The 24,472-nt window shown below is 48.3% G+C and overlaps 2 protein-coding genes across 5 annotated transcripts in view; one reads left to right on the top strand and one right to left on the bottom strand.

The window, feature by feature from the left end:
* CRYBA4 (crystallin beta A4) overlaps positions 1-24,472 on the bottom strand; it is a 39,425-nt gene that overhangs the window by 9,512 nt on the left and 5,441 nt on the right. For 2 of the 3 annotated variants that reach the window (XM_023190784.3, XM_023190789.3), the window contains 2 exons: positions 22,605-22,694; positions 11,847-12,080 (listed from right to left, as the gene is read on the bottom strand). In XM_023190784.3, coding sequence (XP_023046552.1) covers positions 11,847-11,849 — 3 coding nt within the window. In that variant the 5' untranslated portion in view covers positions 11,850-12,080; positions 22,605-22,694. Of the gene's footprint in view, positions 1-11,846; positions 12,081-13,101; positions 13,312-22,604; positions 22,695-24,472 lie in introns of all 3 variants that reach the window. The other variant, XM_023190786.3, reaches the window with a different exon arrangement.
* On the top strand, positions 1,396-20,311 carry CRYBB1 (crystallin beta B1). 2 transcript variants are annotated; one of them, XM_023190781.3, is made up of 6 exons: positions 1,396-1,549; positions 4,961-5,159; positions 8,047-8,165; positions 11,888-12,020; positions 17,869-18,011; positions 19,920-20,311. In XM_023190781.3, exons 2-6 carry the CDS (start codon positions 4,980-4,982, stop codon positions 20,101-20,103), a joined length of 759 nt encoding a protein of 252 aa, XP_023046549.1. In that variant the 5' UTR covers positions 1,396-1,549; positions 4,961-4,979; the 3' UTR covers positions 20,104-20,311. The 2 variants fall into 2 exon arrangements, with proteins under 2 accessions (XP_023046549.1, XP_023046548.1); XM_023190780.2 differs by lacking the exon at positions 1,396-1,549 and adding an exon at positions 2,891-3,002.

The raw sequence follows: 24,472 nt of genomic DNA, 5'->3' as shown, positions 1-24,472 counted from the left end.
CTGGGAGGCAGGGGTTGCAGTGAGCCAAGATCATACCATTGCACTCGAGCCTGGGTGACAGAGCAAGACTCCGTCTCAAAAAGAAAAAAAAAAAAAAGGAATGCATGACTTTGACGAAGTGTTGGCATAAAAATTAAAGATTAAGAATGCAGCCTCGGCCGGGCGCGGTGGCTCAAGCCTCTAATCCCAGCACTTTGGGAGGCCGAGACGGGCGGATCACGAGGTCAGGAGATCGAGACCATCCTGGCTAACACAGTGAAACCCCGTCTCCACTAAAAATACAAAAAACTAGCCGGGCGAGGTGGTGGGCGCCTGTAGTCCCAGCTACTCGGGAGGCTGAGGCAGGAGAATGGCGTAAACCCAGGAGGCGGAGCTTGCAGTGAGCTGAGATCGGGCCACTGCACTCCAGCCTGGGCGACAGAGCAAGACTCCGTCTCAAAAAAAAAAAAAAAAAAAAAAAAAAAAGAAAAAAAGAATGCAGCCTCTACAGCCAGACTGCCTGGGTTTGCATCCCACTCTTGCTGGCTGGGTAACTTTAGGCATGTTACTTAATCTCTCTGAGTCTCAGTTTACTTGTGTATAAAATGGGTGTAACAAGGTAAGTTGCGGTTAGCCTAAGAGACAGGGGTATTGTGAGGATAAATGTGAATTGCACGTGAACAGCAGCTGGAATTGCTCCTGCAACATAAAAAATTACGGTATTTCCATCATCTTCATCATCATCATTGCTAATAATAAAGATGGTTACTATTAATTATTGATCAAAAAAGCAGGAGTACATAGGTTTTAAGAGCCTGGGTTCATGAGTAAAGAAGATATGAGTTCCAAGTTCATTTTGCATTTCCATTTGTATGAGAAAGTGAGCTGAGAGAGAGGAAGGAAAGGGAGTTGCTTCAGTTTCCTTATCTGTAATTGGGGTTAATCCTAAAACTTCATCCTTATACTGAGGAGTATAGGAAAATGCAAAAAAAAAAAAAAAAAAAAAGAAAAGAAAAGAAATTGACTCCATAAGACAGGGCAAAAAAGAAAAAGATATAATGAAGGATACAATAATAATAATAATAATAAATGCTCTGAGTGGAGCCACCAGCATGGTGAGCCATCCCCCTTCTCTGCCCCCACCCTCTGGCAGACAGCCCATTCCTAGGGGGATTTGGGGGGAGCACAGAACTGCCCTAGATGACCTGGCTTTGAAGCCTAGACTGGTGGGTGGCCCCCACCACAGGCATCTTGGCCCCAGTTCCAGTGGCTACCCCATCTTGCAGTTCCTGCCCACACCCCACCCACCAAGACTTGGCCCAGGATGAAAGGCCAAGGAGGGGCTGGGAAGCGAGGGGGTGCTGGGTGGGTGGAGGGACAGAGGCAAAGCTGGCTCCAGGCCAGGGAGAGCTCAAGACGGAGCTAGGTTCCGTGGGGAGCCCAGACCCCCAAAGAAGAGGCAGGAGCCTATCCAGAAGTCCCCTCCATACATCCTGCCTGGGACTGGGGAGTCGACTGCAGATGACCTAGCTGAGCAGCTCCCCAGGCTCCCTCTGACCCCAGCTCTACTGTGAGTTCCCAACGTGTGACTGCTGAAGTCACTTGTTCCACCTGGGCCTCGGTTTCTCCATTTGTGAAATGAGAGGATTGGGCCCTGTGATTTCTGGCGTCTGTTCCGCCATCTTGAGGCTTGATTGTCCCACCTTGACCTCTGTCTCTCCGTCTCTCGCTCCTTCACTGTCCATGTCCCTTGTGCCACTGTGTCTCTGTCTCCACCTCTCTTTGTTACTTCTCTCTATCTGCCTCCCTACTTCTCTCTCTTTGCCTTGGTTTCCCTATCTCCCCTGTACCTTACCTTTTGTTCCAATCCATCAGAACCACCATTTTTAGTCACCAGATATTGACTGAGAACCCACTATGTGCTAAGCCCCACCTAGACAGGCCCAGGTTCACCGCTGGGGCCAGTGGTGAACAAGATGTGGTGGGCATCTGGGGCTTCCCAGGGCGGGAGGCTCTGAGACAGGCAGTCATATTCCTGGCCACCAGCACTGTCCCCCGGGTAAGATAACGTGGCCTGGGTAGAGGCAGGGAAGGGGGGTGGCAGGAGGGGTCACTATCGATAAGTCAGGAAAGGATGGGGTCCAATGTGTGTCAGAGAAAGAGACCCAGGTCTCCAATATCCAACCCAGCTGAGGACAGTGAGACTCGCCCATTCCCACCCCTACCTACAAAGAGGAAGTCAGGCCAGGGGGCCTCAGGCCACGGTCAAGGCTGGACAGCAGGAGAAGGAAGCACACAGGCCCAGAGCTGGCTGGCCTGCACTGTCTCTGACCTCTCTGTGCCTTTGTTTTCCTCTTCTGTGAAATGGGCATAATGAAAGTACCAAATAAGGCAGATTGTCCTGGGGACTGACCGAGATAGCATGGGTTCAGCCTACAGTAAGCACTCTGTAAAAAACGCTGTCCATATCAAACCCACATCTGCCTTTACAAAATGCTTCTATGCTCGCTGTCACCATCTTTTCTGTGCAGCATCCAATAGGGACACGTGCCCACCTTATAATTGCAGACACAGAGGCCCCCCTAGGGGTAGAGACCTACCAAAAGCCACACAGCATATAGTGGCTGAGTCAGGATTCAAACTCTGGTCTCCTGCCTCCCAGGGTCTCCCCTTTTCCCTGCTCCATGTTGGCAGCCAGCAGGGACCCTTTTGGGGACCCATTCCCTGGCTGGGGTTATCGAGAGAGGAGTCAGGGTAGGGTTGGAAGGTGAAGCTGCTGTGGCCAGGGTTTCTGCTGTGTGTGCTGGTCTCACAAAGGAAAGTGCTGCTGTCTGCAGTGATCCAGGCGAGGTCGGGGCCCCAGTCCCCCACTCCCTGCCCAGGCCTGCTGAGCCAGCTTCCCCTTTGTGCCACAGACTATAGGACCTGATGTCTGCCAGACTATAAAATGGGGGGTCGGCCTCTGGTCACCCATAGCACCTGCCTGCCTGCCTGTCCTCCAGCAGGAAGTAGCAAGTCCCCAGGTAAGAGGGAACCCACAGCACAGCTGAGAGCTGAAGGGGAGGGGAAGAGAAAAGGGAGGCACAGAGAGGGAGGCAGAGATAGCAGTGCCGTGAGAGTCAGAGAGGCAGGGCCGTGGAAATAAAGACAGAGAGAAGGGGAGAGAGGAAGAAAGGGATGGAGAAGGAGAAGGGGGAGACAGAGAGAGAGAGAAATAAACAGAGAGAGAAGTAAAGAGAATTAAAAAGAACAGCCGGGCGCGGTGGCTCAAGCCTGTAATCCCAGCACTTTGGGAGGCCGAGACGGGCGGATCACGAGGTCAGGAGATCGAGACCATCCTGGCTAACACGGTGAAACCCCGTCTCTACTAAAAAATACAAAAAACTAGCCGGGCGAGGTGGTGGGCGCCTGTAATCCCAGCTACTCGGGAGGCTGAGGCAGGAGAATGGCGGGAACCCGGGAGGCGGAGCTTGCAGTGAGCTGAGATCCGGCCACTGCACTCCAGCCTGGGCGACAGAGCGAGACTCCGTCTCAAAAAAAAAAAAAAAAAAAAGAACAGAGAGAGAGATACAATGAGGGTGAGATGGTGGGGGAGAGAGGGACAGACAGGAAGATAGGCAGAAAGAGGGAGAGAAACAAGAAACAGATAGAGAGGCAGAGAAGGAGGAGAGGAGGAACAGAGGGAAAGGGTGAAGTAGGGAGACAGGAAGAATGAGAACATCTCCAAGAAGGCATGCGTCCAGCTGCCAGCCCTGGGGGAGTGTTTAGAGCCACAGATGTGGCCCAGATGTCTGGCCTCCCCCCGGTGAACAGGGCACCCCAGAATATGCACAGCCTTCCTGGAGGAGGCTAGGGGAGGGATCTGCTTATCCCAAATGGCTCTTCCTTACAGCATGTGTTCAGGAATCAGCTTGACCAGAGGGTCTTAGTCTGTGCTAGCAGGGGGTCCTCAAATCCCTTAACATTGTCTCCAAAGTTAAAGGGGGCATTATTTTTGTCTGGGGACAAAGTTGGGGTATTCATCAAACATTCAAAGGAGTCCATGACCCCAAAGCAACAAGGAACCACTGGAATTGACCAATACCCTCTCCACCCAACGCCAACCCAGCCACAGTCCTCATTTTCAGAATCCTCGACATGCAGTAAATACATCCTCTTGGATCTTCCCATATGCCCCAGTCCCCCGCCTGTATTTGCACCCATACACCAACCCCCTAGACAATCCCAGAGGAAGTGGACTAGGAAAGGAGTTGGGAGCATGCATTCATTCCTTCTCTGAACAAACGTTAATTGGGCATCTCCTATGTGCCAGGTGCAGAGCAAGTGTTAGGGATGGATGGTGAATAAAGCAGATTAAGCAAACGGCAGAGCACTTTAAGAGCCCAGTTGCTGGCTCCGTTTGCTTGAGTTGAAATCAGAGCCCTACCCCTCAGTAGCTGTTTGGGCCTGAGCTGGGCCCCTTCCTTCTCCAGCCCCCTGCTGCTCAGAGGGGATCATGATAGCAGCTACTCCATGGGGTTAGGGTCATGGTCAGACGGGTTAATTAATGTATGTCACAGTGCCTGGCATACCTTAAGTACTCCGAAGTGGGAACTCTTGTTATTAGTGTGGGGAGGCAAATTGAAGTTGTACAAGCAAATCAGTGTGATAAGCGGTGTGGAAAATTGCAGGGGCCTAAGGAAGGACCTAGCGGGGTAATGGAGGGTGGAACAGCTGGTGGAGGGAATCGCATGGTCAAAAGCCTGGAGGAAGGATATATGCGGGATGAGTGGCCCCCAGAAGGGAAGATCTTGGCTAGGGAGTAGGGATGGAACGAAAAACTTCCAGGCTTACGTTTCAGAAACAGAGAGAGAGGAAACAAGCTCCAAGGAAAATAGAGAGGAAACAAGCTCCAAAGGAGGCTGAAAGCACAGGGTGTGGGGCTGTGAGGGCAGGAGGCAGTTTGGGGGTGTCATCCCTGAAGGCCAGGGTTTCTTTACAGACTTTTGCAGGTGGGAACCATGTCTCAGGCGGCAAAGGCCCCGGCCTCGGCCACAGTGGCGGTGAACCCAGGGCCTGATACCAAGGGGAAGGGGGCCCCACCTGCAGGAACATCCCCTAGTCCCGGCACCGCCCTGGCCCCAACAACCGTGCCTATTACCAGTGCCAAGGCGGCGGAACTGCCTCCTGGGAACTACAGGGTAAGGACCTGGGGGTGCAGCGGCTGGGTGCCTTCTCTCCTTTCCTCCCTCCTCCGCCTCCTCCTTCTCCTCCTGCTTTTCCTCCTTCACCTCTTACTCCTCTGCACCTCTTTCTTCTCCTTTTTCTTGGCTGATTTTCTCTCCTTTCTATTTACTCTCCCTTTTCTTCTTCTCCACCTCCCCAGACTCTCATCCTCTGTCTCTATTCTCTTTTTCCCTCATCTTGGTCTCCTCCTCCCTCCTCCTTCTGGGACACAAGTGGGGCCCAGCCAATCTGGGAGCCCATAAAATAGCCAGGGGTTCTGACACACTTGGAAAAAGTGGGGCCGGACGCAGTGGCTCATGCCTGTAGTCCCAGCACTTTGGGAGGCCGAGGCAGGTGGATCACCTGAGGTCAGGAGTTCAAAACCAGCCTGGCCAACATGGTGAAACCCTGTCTCTACTAAAAATACAAAAATTAGCCAGGTGTGGTGGTGGGCACCTGTAATCTCAGCTACTGGGGAGGCTGAGGCAGGAGAATCACTTGAAACCAGGAGGCGGAAGTTGCAGTGAGCCGAGATCGTGCCACTGCACTCCAGCCTGGGCAACAGAGTGAGACTCCATCAAAAAAAAAAAAAGAAGAAGAAGAAGAAGAAGAAGAAGAAGAAAATAAAAAGCAAAAGGGGACCTGTTGTGGAGTTGGAGTTGTGCAATAACAACAACAAATAACAACAACACTTCACAGCTGAAGGGACACCTGGCAATCAGGCTACACCTGCACATGCACATGCTTAGAGTTTATCGAAAGCAAGAAAAAAAAGGAGAAGAAAAGGAAGTGGGCTGGCTTAGCAGCAGGGAACCAGCTGTCCTTGGTGGCTCAGTGGGGCAGCAGGATGGCCTCAGACCCTCCTGAAAATTGCTCGAGGTGGTCTGGGCTGAAAGGGATCTTGTGGAGCAAGGTGTTCAGTCCCCTGGGATTTGGTTTGGTGTGGTTTCAACCTCAGGTGCACAGAAGTAGGCCATTTTGCAACCCCTAGTTCATGACACACTCTCGTGTGGTCTGTACGTGGCTGGCTTTTATTTATGTACCTATTTAATCATTTGTTTTATTTAATTTTTAATAATGCAACATGTACCTACAAACCCATCACCCATATAAAAACCAGGACTTGGTTAAAAACTGTCTACCTAACTTTAAGGTGTCTCCCTTGAGTCCATCATTTTCCTCCCCAATTCCAGGAAATACCATCCTATCCTCAACTTGTGTCTCTAATCTGCTTGTTTGCTTTTGTATACAATTTTATACTTTATTCCTTTAAAACTGTATACACACATACACACGTATATTTATTTACTTGTTTTATTTATTTATTTTGAGACCAAGTTATGAGACAGGGTTTTGCCATATTATCCAGGCTGGTCTCGAACTCCTAGCCTCAGCTTCCCCAAGTGCTGGAATTACAGGTGTGAACCACCGCAACTGGCCGATTTATTTGTTTTTAACTTACTGAAATATGCAATGTGATTATTCTGGGGTTTTCTTTGTACTTTTCACTTACTATGAGATCCCTAATATCCATCCATATTGTTACCCATGACTGCGGGCCATTCATTCTGGCTGCTGCGTGATATTTCAGAGCGTGACCATCTCTTTCCTGCTGAGCACGATTTCAGTGGTTGCCGGCTTTGCTCTTGTGAACAGAATGGCTTGGACGTTCTTATCCCTGTCTCCTGGGGCACACATACAGGAATGTCTCTTGGGTGAACAAGGGTAGAAGTGGAAATGCTGGGTCATGGGTATATGAACCTCCTCCTCTTACAGCTGGGGAAACTGAGGCTCAAAGAAGGCAGACAATGGCCTCGGTCCATGTGAATGGAACAGCAAGTGGACAAGGAACCAAACATGAGGCTTAGTGAGGAGAGAAGATTAGCTCAAGTTTTCCCCTATGTTGTGGAGGGTTGGATTTGCAAGTGTCCCCTGAGCATCAGCTCTGTGGCAGGTACTGGGGCTGGGGCTGGAGATGCAGAAATGGATCAACCTCAGGCCCTGCCCTGGAGGAGCCCTTGGTCTTTGGATGGGCTGGGTAATGGGAGAGAGGAAGTGCAGAGAGAGAGGGAGACCCCAAAGCAAAACAGCAGTGACTGTGTGGTAGGTTAGTTGTGCTGCTAATGCGGAGAGAGAGCACAGTGGGGGATGCTCAACCAGGGCCGATGGGGGAGGGGGCAATCAGAGAAGGCTTCCTGGAGAAGGTGGCATCTGAGCCTAAAACAGAAAGTCGAGCCTGGAATGAGTTAGCGAACTTCAGTTAGTCTGTGGAAGCTCCAAGCTGGAGATGTGTGGTGGAGAAGGCATTCCAGGTAGGAGGAACAGCACAAAGAAAGTCCCGAAAGGGAAGTTCATAAGTTCCTAATGATGGTGCAGATCTTAGTTTCAGAATTAGGGCATGAGGCCAGGTGCAATGGCTCACGCCTGTAATCCCAACACTTCGAGAAGCCAAGGCAGGCCAATCACTTGAGCTCAGGAATTCGAGACCAGCCTGGGCAACATAGCAAAATCCTGTGTCTACAAAAAATAGCTGGGCATGGTGGTGTGTGCCGGTAATCCCAACTACTCGGCAGGCTGAGGTGGAAGGATCACTTGAGCCTGGGAGGCAGAGGTTGCAGTGAGCCATGATTGTGCCACTGCACTTCAGCTGGGGCGACAGAGTGAGATTCAGAAAAACAACAACAACAACAACAACAACAAAAAACAGGAAAGAATTGGGGAATGGGAGGACAGCATCATTTCACAGACCGTGGCTCATCACACTTTTATGTGACTCCTGCACTGCCTGCCTTTATTTATGTAGATAATGAAGTTTTTACTCCCCCTCACTCTGCCCTCGGCATGGGGGCTTCTCTCCTGCAGCTGGTGGTCTTCGAACAGGAAAACTTCCAGGGCCGTCGGTTAGAATTCTCGGGGGAGTGCTTGAACCTGGGAGACCGTGGCTTCGACCGTGTGCGCAGCATCATTGTCTCCTCGGGACCGTGAGTGCTAGGCGGAGGAGGGGCACCCTCTCTGCCACAGTAAAATGACCACACAACAGTAGCTGCCATTTCTCCAGCACCTGCTCTGTGCCTGCGGCCGTTCGTGCTCCTGGCACATACGTTATTTCCAATCCTCATGTCAAACTGGAGAGGGAGGAATTGTTCTCAATCTCATTTTACAGATGAGGAAACTGAGGCTCAGAGAGGTGATCCAATTAGCATAAGATCACATTGGCAGTAAGCCATGGTTCTGGGCTCTGGAGAAATGCTGCTTCTACTGTAGCAAAAGCTCTAGCCCATCACTGAGGGCAGAGAGGGGCCAAAGAGTGAAGTGTGCACTCGCTGTCCCCTCTCCTGGGCATCCAGCTGCCTGGCAGTGATGACAAGCATCTGTGGAGCACCCACCAGGTGCCAGGCACTGACTCGGGACCGCACCCAGATGATTCACAGTGCTGTCTGTAGGAGGGAGGGGCTATTCTTATGCCCACTTGACAGATGGGAAGACTGAGGCTCAGAGGGGATAAGTCTCTTGCCCAAGGTCACCTGTTGGTAAGTGGCACAGCCAGGATTCAACTCAGGTTGATTGAGTTCATTCCTAAAGCTCTTAATCACCATGCTTCACTGCCTGTTCCTGTCTCTGTGGGCGTCTCTGGGCCTTAGTGACTCCCATATAAAACAGGGAGCGTCATCCTTGCGCAGAGTGTTTGCCCTACGTCAAGCCTGTGTGTGCTGAGGTCACGGTGGAGGGGCAACCCCAGGACAAGATCCACGTGGCTCATTGGCTCTTGTCTCCCCACTTTGAAAGCCTGCAAGGGTTCCAGTCATCCTGTATTCTCAGCCCATTCTGAGATGGGCTTTGAGGTCAGACAAGCCTGGGTTTGAGTCCTGACTTCCCCTCTTTGCCTTGTTCAGTGTCCAAGCCTCAGTTTCCCCATCTTTGAAATGGGGAAAATGATGGCCCTTCACCACTCCTCACAGGATTATGTTGAGGTCTGAGGGAGATCATACAGCTTGGGCCTGTCACCTTGTGGGCACCCAAACACGGCAGGTGACTCTGATGGTCACGTACCCACCTCCCTGCCCTGTGCATTTAGCCAACTTATCCTGGAGCCTACCCAGGACCATTTCTACCTCCTGCACCCACTGCACCCTCAGTGTGGTCAACGCAGCCTCAGCTCCACCCTCAGCGCCAAAAACCCAGCTGGAAGCAGAAGCTACCGGATGTGGCCAGCTTGGGTTTTCAGGCTTTTTTTGGTACCAGTGACTCAAACCCAGAGTATTTCTCCTCAAACAAAGATGCAGCTGGTGTCTGACGTGTGCCTTGGGGCTGTGCCTGATGGGCATGGAAACGGGCCTGTGGTCTGGGGGCCTGGGTCTCTGTAGGCACTGGCAGAGCCATGGGAAAAAAAGAATGAAGAGGGTGAGGTAGGCATGGGGAAAGTGAGGAGCCCTGCCTGCCTGAAGACCAGGAGACTACAGCCTGACACCTGACACCATCACATGACCTTAGGCTGGGGACTTAACCCCTCTTAGCCTCAGTTTCCATATCTTATAAATTAAAATTCCTGCCCTACCCTCTCTCCTTGCTTGCAGGTTTAAATGAGCAATGGGAGATAAGAGAAGGCATAGATATAAACATTTAAAATTTAGATCCTCACTGTTCCTGCTCAAGAAGATAGGGGAGATTTTAGGGGGACCTCTGGCATGGTGGCAAGACCACATCAGTGTCTGTTCTTCCATAAGCCTAGACCTCCAGTTCCCTTCTCCATTTAATCATGAACAGTATTAATTTGGAGGCTTACTCTGTGCTGTATCTGTTCCATGCATCCCCCCTTTTAGGCCCTCATAATCTCCCAACGAGGTAGATGCAACAAAGTAGATGTATCATTTCTTCTCTGCTACTAAAGCTTAGCAAGCCTAAGTGCTGCCCAAATTCATGCAGCAAATAATCAGCAAGGTTGGATTAGGACTCAAGTCTGTCTGTTTCTAGGGTCTGTCCTCTTAACTCCTGCACAAAACCACCTTCCAAGGCTCCCTTCTTATTCACCCATGCATCTAGCCACCCATTTATTCATCATCTATCTACTTACCCATGCATCTACCCATTCATCTATCGATCTATCCATACATACGTCCATTCTCCATTTATACATACATACCCCCGTGTGTTCTCCATCACCCACCCATGCATCTATAAATCTATCCATCTACCCACCCATCCATCTACCCATCTACCTATCCATCCATTCAACCATCCCTTCATCCATCCCTTTATCCATGCATTCATTCATCCATCCGTCTACCCATCCGCCTATCCATCTATTCAACCATCCTTTCATCCACCCATTAATCTGTCCATCCATCCATCCACCTATTCTCCCATTTATTTCTCTTCTACTCCAGACCAGACAGGGCTGAGGCAAATTCAACTCTATTCTGGGAAGACAAACATATCTTTAATTTACCCCAATGTGGTTAACTCATCTCTCAGACAAAGACCTGAGGCTCCTCTGATGTATTCTCTCTCGGCCCACAGTGATAGACCCTCATCCTCATCTCCTTCTGGGGAAAACAGGGTCCCAGTAGCCCCCTGGGAGAAGATGCTAGTGTCAGTGTCCCCTCATCCCTCTCTTGTTCCCTGAGAACTCTTGAACATACAGGGAGCAAAGGTCAAGGAGTTCCTTAGTCTCAGCTTTCTCATCTATGGAATGGGGATTGTCTTATCCACCCCGCCTGTGCTGCCACAAGCCCTGGTCCCTCTAACACAAGCTTGCTTCTTATCCTTAATCAGTCTTCACTGGGAAAGCCAGGTAAATCTTCCATCTAATTTCAAACCTCTAATTAGTCCTTGTAAGGAATCTAGCACCCTCATATGCATTATCACATTAAATTATCACAGGTATCTGAGGGTAGATATTACCATCATTCCCTTCCCATTGCCCCGTGCTAGTTACTGAGTGTCTCCTGAATGCCAGGCCAGTCTTTACCCAGCAAGGATGCAAACACCTGTATCAATTTTTCCCCTACCCCTGTACCTCCAAGATTGTCGTTCATTTAACATAGTTCATTTAAAATGATCCTGCTAAACACAAATAAACACATTTTTAAAGAACCTTTACACCACTTTTTATCAATGGAAGGCTAGTATTCTTTCCTATAAGTCAAAGGTATCCATACAAAACTAATAAACACAAAAGTGGTATTATTATGTTGCTATTACACCGTTTTCTGCTGGAGGTTCTGGGCTAGTGGCCTTTTCTCCCTCTGTTACAAAAGAACAAAAAGGAGAGATTAGTAAGTGTTAAAGGCACATTAACATCAAACAGAGACTTTCTCCTAGCTGCAGTCAAGTTTAAAATGTCTACATGTTCCTCGGCTCCAAGTCCTGATAGTACTTGAAGCATGTATGAACCCTACATCTAGAGAAACAGTGTGCTCAGATAATCACACACATTTATCTCACTTAATCCTTCACCAGCTCCAAGAAAATAGGCATATGAGTGTAGATGAGAAAAAGGCTCAGAGAGGTAGTTATTTGCCCATAGTCACACAGCCTGTAAGTGTCATAGCCTAAAATCTAACCCAGACATGTTCAGCCCCCTTTGGACTTTCCTACTGGCCTCAGGGCTGCCTTGCCAGGGGAGAGAGAAAGGCAAGTAGGGAGTAGGGGCTTCTACTAACCATTTGTTCCCTGTCTGCCTCATGGTCTTTCTTGTGTCCAGCTGGGTCGCCTTTGAGCAGTCCAACTTGCGTGGGGAGATGTTCATCCTGGAGAAGGGCGAGTACCCTCGCTGGGACACATGGTCCAGCAGCTACCGCAGTGATCGGCTCATGTCCTTCCGGCCCATCAAGATGGTGAGTGGCTCTCCGGCTGGGGCTGGAGAATCAGCCAGGCGGGGCAGGGCAGGGGTAAGTCTGAGATGTGACAAGGGCAAAAAGGAGATGATGGTGGGTAGGGAGGCGTGGCAGCCTCTGAGTTGTCAAAGGACAGTGGATTCTTGAGCTCATCAAATTCATCAGTGTCCTTAACACACTCACTACATACCCAGCTAGGAACCCTGGGCAAATGGTAAACACAAAAGCTTCCAAGTTAGAGCTAAAAACTTCAGCATCTTCCTTGATTCTCTTGATATCCTTGGCTGCATATTTAGACCTTCCTGGGAGCTTTTCTTTTTTTTTTTTTTTTTTTTTTTTTTTTTCCTGAAGACAGGGTTTTGCTGTGTCCCTCAGGCTGGAGTGCAGTAATGTGACCATAGCTTGTTGCAGCCCTGACCTCCGGGCCTCAAGTGATCCTCCCGCCTGGGCCTCCTAAAGTGCTAGGATTACAGCTGTAAGCCACCATGCCAGGCCTGGGGAAGCTTTTCAAATTTCAGTGCCCATTCAAAACACTAAACATGCTGGTTGCAGATCATGCAATGGCTAAGAAGAGGGATATTGTAGCCGGGCATGGTGGCTCACGCCTGTAATCCCAGCACTTCGGGAGGCCGAGGAGGGCGGTTACCCAAGGTCAGGAGTTCAAGACCAGACTGACCAACATGGCGAAACCCTGTCTTTACTAAAAACACAAAAATTAGCCAGGCGTGGTGTCGCATGCTTGTAATCCCAGCTACTAGGGAGGCTGAGGCAGGAGAGTTGCTTGAACCCAGGAGCCAAAGGTTGCAGTGAGCTGAGATCGCGCCATTGCACTCCAGCTGGGGTGACAGTGTGAGACTCCATCTCAAAAAAAAAAAAAAAAAAGAAGAAAAGGGATACTGTAGAAACACAGCTTGAACCTCTTAATAATAAGACAATATACTGAATTAGTTTCTTATAATATTTAACTAAGTCAACTTTCAGAAGATTCAAGGTCAAAATGGTGGTGATATCCCCAAGTGATTCACAGTTTTTTCCAGAATTAAGTTGATGATGAATCATGAACCAGCTACATCTTACTCACCAATGTTAGTTGCTGATGGTAACCGACTTCTGTCTTCCATGACGGGAACACTTATAAGAATTTTCATGAATGTGCATTTGAGGCTATCAAGTGCCAACCACCAGCTGTTTTGACATCACCAAATTTATCTTAATGGATTATTCAAACAGATCATTCCCAATGCTTTTCGCAGAATGTAAGACTGAATTATTTGCCTTCATGATGCACTCTCTGTAAGAATCCACAGATGTCTCTCTCAATCATTGAATGGTTCTTATATGCCAACCTATGTTAAGGGGTTTGTTTGGAAGAGTGATCAACCAGGGCATTTCCAGTAACTTCTAGAAGCTTGCTATTCAACATAATAGGAACTAGCCATATGTGGCCATTGGACACTTGAATTTTGGCTAAATGGAGATGTGTCATAAGTGTAAAATACACACTAAATTTTGAATACATAGTAAAAAAATTTTTAAAGAATGTCAACAATGCATTGATATCATTATATTGGCTACATATTGAAATTATAACATTTTAGGTATATTTATTTAAATAAAGGATGTTATTAGAAAAGTTTAGAAATCTCAAAGCCTAGACCCCACACCAGACCAATTAGTTCTGAATCTCTGGGGCTTGGACTCCGGCACTGCTATCTTTTCTATGCCCTCTAAGTAGTCCGTCTGTGCAGCCAGGGCTGAGATCCAATGGTCTAATTCAGAGGTGCCCAATATTTTGGCTTCCCTGGCCCACACTGGAAGAAGAATTGTCTTAGGCTACACATAAAATACACTATCACTAATGACAGCTGATGAGCTTTAAAACGATTGCAAAAAAATCTCATAATGTTTTAAGAAAGTTCATAAATTTGTGTTGGGCCACATTCAAAGCCATCCTGGGCCACATGTGGCCTGCAGGCCGCAGGTTACACAAGCTTGGTCTAACCCTTCGTCTCTCTGCCCTGCCACAGTCCTGGTCCAGGCCACCATCATCTCTGACCTGATCAGCTTCAGCTCTCTCCGTGCTGGGTTCCCTGACTCCTTTCCAGCCGCCTGTCCTGGGAAGTTAGAGGGATCTTTTCAAAATAAAAAAAAAAAATAAACCTGACCATCTTCTACTTGAACCCAGGCATTTCAGTTGGCCTATTTCTATTTTCCGGTTTTTTTTTTTTTTTTTTTTTGAGAGACAGTCTAATTCTGTCGCCCAGGCTGGAGTGCAGTGGCATGATCTGACTCACTGCAAATTTCACCTCCCTGGGTGAAGCAATTATCCTGCCTCAGCCTCCCAAGTAGCTGGGATTATAGGTGTGCACCACCACGCCCAGATAATTTTTTCTTTTTTTTTTTTTTTTTGAGACGGAGTCTCACTCCGTCGCCCGAGCTGGAGTGCAGTGGCCAGATCTCAGCTCACTGCAAGCTCCGCCTCCCGGGTTTACGCCATTCTCCTGCCTCAGCCTCCCGAGTAGCTGGGACTACAGGCGCCCGCCACCTCGCCCGGCTAGCTTTTTGTATTTTTTAGTAGAGACAGGGTTTCACCGTGTTAGCCAGGATGGTCTCGAACTCCTGACCTCGTGATCCTCCCGTCTTGGCCCCCCAAAGTGCTGGGATTACAGGCTTGAGCCACCGCGCCCGGCCTAATTTTTATATTTTTTGTAGAGACGGGGTTTCACCATGTTGCCCAGGATGGTCTCAAACTCCTGATCTCAAGTGATCCACCTGCCTGGGCCTCCCAAAGTGCTGGGATTACAGGCGTGAACCAATGCACCTAACCAGTTGGCCTGTTTCTGCCAAAAGCTCTGGTTCTAGGCTCTGAGTGCAAAACTATGCATCAAACGGATTAGGTCCCTGTCTTCATGAGACTTAAGCTACCCAGCGAGGCAGCTATCAAATCCTAATCATGGAAATCCATCTACAATTGCAAACTGTGGCGAGTGCTACACAAAGGCGGTGCAATCTAACTAGGAGAGCAGAAGCAGGAACTGAGGGCTCAGATATTGTTAGAGGTGGGAGTGGTCAGGGCGTGGTCAGGGAAGCCAGCTCCCAAAGTTTGGAAACCAACTCAGCCGTGTGAAGAGCAGATGGTAAAGCCTTCCAGGGAACAGTGTGTGCAAAACTCCTGGAGCAACGATGGACTGGTGGGACCAAGAAAATTAAAGGTAGCTAGCAAAGCTGCAGTAGAGGGAGTGGAGGAGAGAGGGAGGCAAAATGGGAGGGGAGGTGCTGGTGGAGGCCAGGGTTTTGCAGGGTCTCGTAAGTGATGGTAAGTTTAGTCTTGATGCCACTAGCAGTGGGGAGTCATTGACTAACAACTTTCCCAAGGCCCTCAAGACTGTAACAGTAATAAGTAATCATTGTTACCACTACTTAAGTCCTTTTACCGCTGGCTGGTAATTGCATTAAGGGCATTTGTCTTGCCATGTCCCAAAGGGTCCCCTGTGCTTCTATCCCTGCCTGACACCATGCATTTGCCTTCCTGCACCCTGGTCACACAGATATTTTCTTTGCACATTCCCACCTCCCAGCTTTTGTCGATGCCTTCTCTGCCTCAGTGCCTTCCCTCAAGCCTCCTTCCCTTCTCAGCATTGTGCACTCCTCCTTAACCTCCAAGACCCCTCTCAAGTGTCACTTCTTCCATGAAGCCTTCCCTGATCTGCTCTCCTTTTCTCTGGAAGAATTAACAAGTTCTTTCTTCATCTATAATCTTCTACTAGAGTCTTTCACAGAAGGATGCACTTACATCCTGGGCTCCTCTTCCTCCTAGTGGTGGTGAATAACAGTAGATAATCACAGCGCCCATTTTTAAGCACCAACTATGTACTGGGTATATTACCTGCCTTTTACATAATCCCTACAACTGTCCTATGTGACAGGCTATGGTAACATGCATTTTAAAAGCAAGGAAACTGAGACTCAGAAGTAGAAAATGACTGGCCTAAGGCCACACAGCTGGGAGTTGCTGGGGCTGAGATTTGAACCCAGGTCTGTGGGTTTGAACCTAGACACTGAGGTTGGCATCACTCTTTGGCTTTTCAAACCTTTGGGCCTAAAACAGTGCATGATGACTTTTGAAAAGATGGATGATCCCTGCCCTCAGAAATAACAGACAAACTTTAAAAACAAGACACAGGGTCATGAAAGCATTAAAAATAAGTGCAAGCCAGAACTGAATCATGTGCCCAAATTCAAGGGTGGGCCTGGTTTTTTATTTGTTTGTTTGTTTTTAGAGACAGAGTCTTGCTCTGTCACCCAGGCTGGAGTGCAGTGATGCAATCTTGGCTCACTGCAAACTCTGCCTCCCAGGTTCAAGCAATTCTCCTGCCTCAGCCTCCTGAGTAGCTGGGACTACAGGCATGTGCCACCACACCCGGCTAATTTTGATTTTTTTTGTTTTTTTGTTTGTATTTTTAGTCAAGATGGGGTTTCTCCATGTTGGTCAGGCTGGTCTCAAACTCCTGACCTTGTGATCTCCCATCTCGGCCTCCCAAAGTGCTAGGATTACGGGTGTGAGCCACCACGCCCTGCCGGGCCTGTTTTACAGTTAGCACTCAACCATGAGTTGAGCAGCCATGACAATCCCACGAAGCAATAGTAACCCCGTTCTTTTTTGTTGTTGTTTGAGACAGAGTCTCGCTCTGTCACCCAGGCTAGAGTACAGTGGTGTGATCTCGCCTCACTGCAACCTCCACCTCCCAGGTTCAAGTGACTCACCTGCCTCAGTCTCCTGAGTAGCTGGGATTACAGGCACCTGTGACTGCACCCGGCTAATTTTTGTATTTTTAGTAGAGATGGGGTTTCACCATGTTGGCCAGGCTGGTCTCGAACTCCTGATCTCAGGTGATCTACCTGCCTCGGCCTCCCAAAGTGCTGGGATTGCAGGTGTGAGCCACCATGCCTGGCAGTAACCCAATTCTGTAGATGAACAAACGGAGGCTCTGAGGGAGGCAGAGTGAAATGTCCAAGATCACCAGTGCATAAATGTCAGAGGCAGGATTTGAACCTAGATCTGTGTTCCAACAATGTTCCACATTTCACCTGGTTTGTAAGAAGCATTTGCAAAAGGGCAATTGTTTAAACTCCTGATGGCACAGGGACACTGATTGATTGGGCTTAGGAGTGAAATGTTTCTCTGAAACGTTCTGCCCCTCCCTGGCTGTGTGATGCTGATCAATAAGCTTGACCTCTCTGAGCCTTTTTGTCCCTGACCATAATTTTAAAAATAATAATTTTTTTTTTTTTGAGACAGGATCTTGCTCTGTCACCCAAGCTGGAGTGCAGTAGCTCACTGCAGCCTCAACCTCGTGGGCTCAAGCAATCCTCCTGCCTCAGAGTTCCAAGCAGCTGAGACTATAGGCATGCACCACCATGCCTGACAAATTAAAAAAAAAAATTTTTTTTAGAGACAGGATCTTGCTATGTTGCCCAGGGTGGTCTTGAACCCTTGGCCTCAAGCAATCCTCCCACCTGGGCCTTTCAAAGGGCTGGGATTACAGACATGACCCATGGCACCCGGCCAATAAATGCATTTATTGAGCACTTGATGTATGCCAGGCATCGTGCTCAGTGCTCTATATGGATGCACTAATTTCATCCTCACAAGGACCGTATGACATGGGAGTTGTCATCCCACTTTCCTTATGTCCCCTTCCAGAATACACAGCAGTGGTCTCTGGAGAGTCCCCCAGCGGCCTGAACAGGTTCAGCTCTCTCCCTCCACACCCCGAAGGCCCCGCTAAGTTTCTTCCTTTTGTCCCATTGGTACTTCACACACCTGACCTGGCCTCTCTTTCCCCAGGACTCCCAGGAGCACAAGATCTCCCTGTTTGAAGGGGCCAACTTCAAGGGCAACACCATAGAGATCCAGGGGGATGATGCGCCCAGTCTCTGGGTCCACGGCTTCAGTGACCGTGTGGGCAGTGTGAAGGTCACCAGTGGAACGTAAGCATCACTCCTGCCAGGTCCACGTCCCCCGCTTCAAGCACAGGCAGAATCAGAGGCTGCTCTCCTTACAGGTTATAACATCAGATTCCTATAGAAGCCCGTGGCCCCTCCACGGTCTCCCAGTGCTGGTTCCTGGGATTCAGCCAATAGAGCTTTATTCCTCTGGGGAATAGAGTCATACTTTGAGAAATTCCAGGTCAGTGTAAACAAATCAGCTCTAAAAAGCTGTTAGATGGAGAAAATAGGAGCTGCTAAACCTAGTTGGGGTTGAAGGAATAATCAACTAAAAGAGCTGGCGCTGATGTGGATAGATGAGGCCAGATGCATCCAGGGACAGGGAATATTCAGGGAAATCAGGACCTTCTGGGAGAATGAACAGAATGAGTTCTGAGCAGGTAATTTGCTTCATGAGATGGGCCTGACCCTGCTACTGACATGATAAGGAACTTGAGTGAGCCTAAACACCTCTCTGCCTCTCAGTCTCGCCAGTTAGGCAATGGGCACACAAAACTCCCTGATCTAAGAGTGCCCTTTCTGTTCTGAATGCTCAGGATCTGAAGCTATCAAAACAGAGCCCCATGACCTTATGTTATGAGAATACATGGAAGGGCCGGATCAAAGGAGTCACTTTATCCATCCCCCTGTCTCCAAATGACCATGCCAGACACCCCTGATCTCCTCTAGGTAAATGTAAGGCTCTGTCTCTCCATTCCCAGACTTGTTCTGAGCTCCTGTAACACCATCAGGGCCATGGTCTTTTTCTTGTTCCTTTCTGCCTCCCTGAAACCTATATCCCTGCCATTCAAGCCATCTGAAATATACTGAGCCTTGTCCGTGAGCCAACCACTACGCTACGTACACTGGGGAAAGCAGCAATGAATACAGCCAAGTTCCTACCTTCAAGGAACTTATTTGGCCTAGCAGGGGAAACCCAGATATACCTGTGAGATGGTGTCCAACAATACTAGGTAAAGAATGGGCCAGCCAGGGCAATTGTGTTGCTGGAGGTCAGAGTAGGAGAGAAGGTTTCTAGCATTTGGCTGTGTATGTTGGGGTGGAGGGCAGGTCAAAGGTTTATCTGAAGAGGCTGGAACTTAAATCAGGCTTTACAATAGAGGGAGGGGGTCTGGGAGAGGCATGGAAAGACCCTCTCAGCAAAGATAATGACAGAAGTTAGAAATTAATCACTGATGATAACTTCTATTGAGTGCTTACTATGTACCAAGGACTGTGCTAACCACTTTAAATGAATAACTGTTAGATTTTTATAACAAACCAAGGAGGTCGGTGCATTATCATCCCCATTTTACAGACAGTACATTGAGGTTCTGATACCTTATCCACCTGGATTCTCACAGCTAGTAAATCAATGGCAGAGCTAGGATTTGAACCCAGGTATGTTTAATACCAGAGTGCGTGTTCCCAGCTGCTACACACCGATGCACTTACCTACAAAGAAAACCAATTTTTTGAAATAACACTTCCTCTCTTTCATTTGCTTCATTGCTAACCAGTCCCTAAGTCCTATTCTTGCTTCCTTGGATTTGTTCTCTGAGCCCTGCATCATCACATTTAATGGGATGTGTATTAATATTCCTACCATGCACAGGCAACACGCTTAGCAAACAACTCGAGGTGCATTCTCCATTTGGCCCCCCGACACTCTTAATAAAACCAGGCGCCGTGACCATGCTCACTTCCTAGAAAAGGAAACCGAGGCCTATGAGAGAGGCAAAGTCCTTGCCCCAGGGCACAGAGCAGGAAGGGATACAGCCAGGACAGAGGTGAGGGACAGAGAGCAGCAGACCGCAGGGATCAATGAAGAACAGGCTGGTCTGGCGGGGGTCTGGGTGCCAGGCAACGAGGCTGGCTGTCTCCACTCTGTCCTTCTCACTTTCCTCTCAGATGGGTTGGCTACCAGTATCCTGGCTACCGTGGGTACCAGTACCTCCTAGAGCCTGGCGACTTCCGGCACTGGAATGAGTGGGGGGCCTTCCAGCCACAGATGCAGTCCCTGCGTCGCCTGCGTGACAAGCAGTGGCACCTTGAGGGCTGCTTCCCTGTCCTGGCCACAGAGCCCCCTAAGTGAGTCCACACCTCACTCTGCTACCTTGCCCCAACCCTTCATGTTCAATTATTTCCCCATTTTTCCCAAGCAAATAAAATTCCCTAAAGTCAAAATGTCTCCTGGATCTGTTAATAGATGTGTGCCTTGAGGTCCCCCACTGGTACTGGGATGTGACTTCCTCGGCCTTAATAATTACAACGATAATAAAAGCAGCAAACACTGAAAAGTTCTTTCTGCCCGTTATGTGAGTCTACCAAATGTGTAGGCCGAAATGAATAAAGCCAAGTTCCTGCTGTCAAGGAGCTTGCTCCGCCCAGCAGGCGAAACCCAGATACACCTGTGAGATGCTATCCAAGGATACTAGGTAAGACATGGTCCAGTCAGGGCATTTGTGCAGCAGGTCAGAGGAGGCAGGTTGGTTTCTGGGTCCTGAATGGATGTGTTGGGGTGGAGGACAAGCACTTGGCCTTACTCATTGTGAAGACTCATTGTGAAGGAGGTTGGTATTATACTTATTCTCATTTAGCACATGAGGAAATCGAGGTTCAGAGAGAGGAAGTGATTTTCCCAAGGTCACACAGTTAGCAAGTCAAGACTTGAATTCAGGCTGTCTGGCTCCAGAGCCTGCACTCTTCAAGACAAATCAGTAGATTTTTTCAAACTCTAGCCCTTTGAGCATCTCCCTCAGGATTTTTTGCACTGTCTGCATGCCACCTGGTCTACTTTTGACATTATTTTTATTTAAATAGACTTTTTTTTTTGTCCTTAAATGCACTGATGTGTAAAGCTTTATAATGCTACAAAAAGTGGAAAATCAGTATCCTATACATAGAAAGCAATCACATAAGCCAGGCATGGTGGCTTGCCCCTGTAATCCCAACACTTTGGCAGGCTGAAGTGGGTAGATCACTTGAAATCAGGAGTTCGAGATCAGCCTGGCCAACATGGCAAAACCCGATCTCTACAAAAATTACCAAAGTTATTCGAGCATGGTGGCATATGCCTGTAGTCCCAGCTACTAGGGAGACTGAGGTGGGAGGATCACTTGAGGCTTCAGCTAAGGAATTCAAGGCTGCGGTGAGTCATGATCATGCCACTGGACTCCAACCTGGGCAACAGAGTGAGACCCTGTCTAGAATGAAAGAAACAGAGAGAGAGAGAGAAAGAAAGAAAGAGAGAAGGAAGGAAAGGAGAGACAGAGAAAGGAATGAAGGAAGCAGGCAATCATATAAATAAATCAAATGCAATTTAAAGAAGACCAAGTATCAAATTTCCAGCAGACACCACTGCCTGCAACCTGCTTACTCTTTGACAAAATGGGAGATTAGCCAGCGTTGAAGAGTGTGATAGAGGGCCGGGTGCAGTGGCTCACACCTGTAATCCCAGCACTTTCAGAGGGGGAGGTGTGCAGATCACTTGAGGTCAGGAGTTCGAGACCAGCCCAGCCAACATGGTGAAACCCTGTTTCTACAAAAAATATAAAAAATCCAGCCAACATGGTGAAACCCTGTTTCTACAAAAAATATAAAAAATTAGCCAGGTGTGGTGGTGAGCGCCTGTAATCCCAGCTACTTGGGAGGCTGAGGCAGGAAAATTGCTTGAACCGGGAGGCAGAGGTTGTAGTGAGCTTAGACTGCGCCACTGCACTCCAGCCTGGGCAACAGAGCAAGACTCCATCTCAAAAAAAAAAAAAAAAAAATCCCAACCAAAAAAAGAAAAGTGTGAAAGATGTTTGCACCAAACTGAGACTTTTTCCTCCTTGATTTAACCAATAAAGGTTGAAAAGAGCATCATTTTCTTGTATCTGATTCAGTGTTACTCAATCCTGGGGCTGGGGTCCACCAAGAATCATCTCATTTGGAAATCTGCCAGACACTATTGTTTGCCAGATCAACAGTTAATATTGATTGATGTTATTAATCATTAATCTATGCAGACAGCTTGGTGGAATGGGGTGTGGGGGTTGCTATGGATATCTTCCTGGAGGAGGGAATATCTGAAGGGGGCCTTGAAAGATGGAGCAGGAGCTTGCTTGATGGAGAACAGGGGAGATGATATTCCAGGCAGAGCAAACAGCAGTGTCCCCGCTACCCTATATGTCACCTTTGTGCAAATGATAAAAAGATGCCTCTTCCTCAAGACATTTTGCTGCCATCTGCTAGAAGTTATTGGTATAAATCTGGGATGTGTACCATGTGAATGTGCTGTGTACCATGTGTACCATGTGAATGTGTACCCTTGTGCTGTGCACAACGTGCACAGCTGTACTTGGCAGCCCTGGAGCACCATGAACAAAGGCATAGAGGTTGAGAGAGTTGTGGTGGGCTCCCGTGAAGCTTATTGAGGTTGGAACATTAGCTTGGTGGTTGTGTGGGCAGAAGCGCAGGGTGGGACGGATACACTCGTACGTCATGAATAAAGCTGGCAAGAAAGATAGGGCCTCGTGACACCCCACCCTGTGGTTTTGGTGAGCTTCAAAGCTGAGACACCATCTCACACAATCTTGCACAGGTCTCACTCACCTTTCCTCGTCTTGCTTTCATTCTCCCCACCTCCACACTCTTGGCCAGTGTCTTGGACTAGAAGACAGGGCTGTCTGCGGACCAGGATTCCTGGACAGAAATCAGGAATATAAGGGTATTAACCCTGCTGTACTGTTAGAAGTTGGAAAGAACTAGGCAAATTGCTTCCATTCCCTGGGACTTGTTTTTCCCTTCTATAAAACGACAGCTCAAATACCCATCCAGCCCTGAGATTCTGAGGTTCCAAAGTTCCATGACTCTCTAAGGTTCTGATATTTATCTCCAAGCTTCTGTGATTCTCTGATTCCAAAGCCAAGCCACGTGGATTCTCATTCTAAGTTCTTAAGGTCTGTGAGTAAAGCTCTAAAATTCGACTGTAGTGGAGTCCAGCTTCACAATCATATGAGCCCCCTGAAATTAACTTCCATAGTTCTTCACCTTCAAGGTCCTATTGTTGGTAAGATGCACTATGATTTTATAATTCCAGGAGGAAAAAGAGAAATACTACCAATCAAAATATAACACAATTGTTTTCTGGTCACTCAGAATTTTTATACTTATTGAAAGAATTATTTTCAACTTATTTAGACATAACAGATATTTTTCTGGGTATCAATCTGATAAGTCCTATAAAAGGTAAACATGCTAGAAGTCCATCAGTTAAGTCAGTTCTAAAACCTCTTTGTGGCCAGGCGTAGTAGCTCATGCCTGTAATCCCAGCACTTTGGGAGCCTGAGGCAGGTGGATCACTTGAGGTCAGGAGTTTGAGACCAGCCTGGCCAACATGGTGAAGCCCCACCTCTATTAAAAATACAAAAAATTAGCTGGGCATGGTGGTGCGCACCTGTAATCCCAGTTGCTCTGGAGGCTGAGGCAGGAGAATAGCTTCAACCCAGGAGGCAGAGGTTGCAGTGAGATCATGCCACTGCATGTCAGCACGGGCTACAGAGCAAGATTCTATCCCAAAAATAAAATAAAATAAAATCTCATTGCATTTATAGTCCAGATTCTGGTCTGGCACGGTGGCTTATACCTACAATCCCAGCATTTTGGAAGGCTAAGTTGGGAGGATCATTTGAGCCTAGGAATTTGAGATCAGCCTGGGCAAGACAGTGAGATCTTATCTCCACAAAAAATAAAAAATAGCTGGGTGCAGTGGTGCATGCCTGTAGTCCCAGCTACTATAGAGGCTGAGGCAGGAGGATCCCTTGAGCCCAGGAGTTCCAGGCGGCAGTGAGCTATGAATGTACCACCACAGTTCAGTCTGGGGAATGCAGCAAGACCCTGTCTCTAAAAACAAAAACAAGGCCATACACGGTGGGTCACGCCTGCAATCCCAGCACTTTGGGAGGCTGAGGTGGGAGGATCACTTGAGCCCAGGAATTCGAGACCAGCCTAGGCAACACAGGGAGACCCTGTATCTACAAAAAAATTAAAAACAAAACACAGAGTCCAGATCTTCTGGATCACTTTCATCTCACAAGCTTTTTTTTTTTTTTTTTTTTTGAGGCGGAGTTTCACTCTCGTTACCCAGGCTGGAGTGAAATGGCCTGATCTCGGCTCACTGCAACCTCCACCTCCTAGGTTCAAGCGATTCTCCTGCCTCAGTCTCCTGAGTAGCTGGGATTACAGGCATGCGCCACCATGTCTGGCTAATTTTTTATATTTTTAGTAGAGACGGGGTTTCTCTATGTTGGTCAGGCTGGTCTCGAACTCCCAACCTTAGGTGATCCTCCCGCCTCGGCCTCCCAAAGTGCTGGGATTACAGGCGTGAACCACTACACCTGGCCTCACAGGCACTTGAAAATGTGCATATTAGCATCACTGAAACAAGATATGTACACTTGGCAAAATAAACATCAGAAGAA

Source organism: Piliocolobus tephrosceles, chromosome 19, assembly GCF_002776525.5.
Source record: "Piliocolobus tephrosceles isolate RC106 chromosome 19, ASM277652v3, whole genome shotgun sequence".
Lineage (NCBI taxonomy): Eukaryota > Metazoa > Chordata > Mammalia > Primates > Cercopithecidae > Piliocolobus > Piliocolobus tephrosceles.
This window is presented reverse-complemented; position numbering and strand designations above follow the sequence as displayed.

Bases quoted from the DNA above. Each gene is read 5' to 3' on its own strand.
- CRYBB1 (XM_023190781.3), top strand. From the start codon at position 4,980: ATGTCTCAGGCGGCAAAGGCCCCGGCCTCGGCCACAGTGGCGGTGAAC. The intron at 12,021-17,868 runs GTGAGTGGCTCT...CTCTTTCCCCAG, and splicing joins CCTTCCGGCCCATCAAGATG to GACTCCCAGGAGCACAAGAT. The intron at 18,012-19,919 runs GTAAGCATCACT...CTTTCCTCTCAG, and splicing joins GTGAAGGTCACCAGTGGAAC to ATGGGTTGGCTACCAGTATC.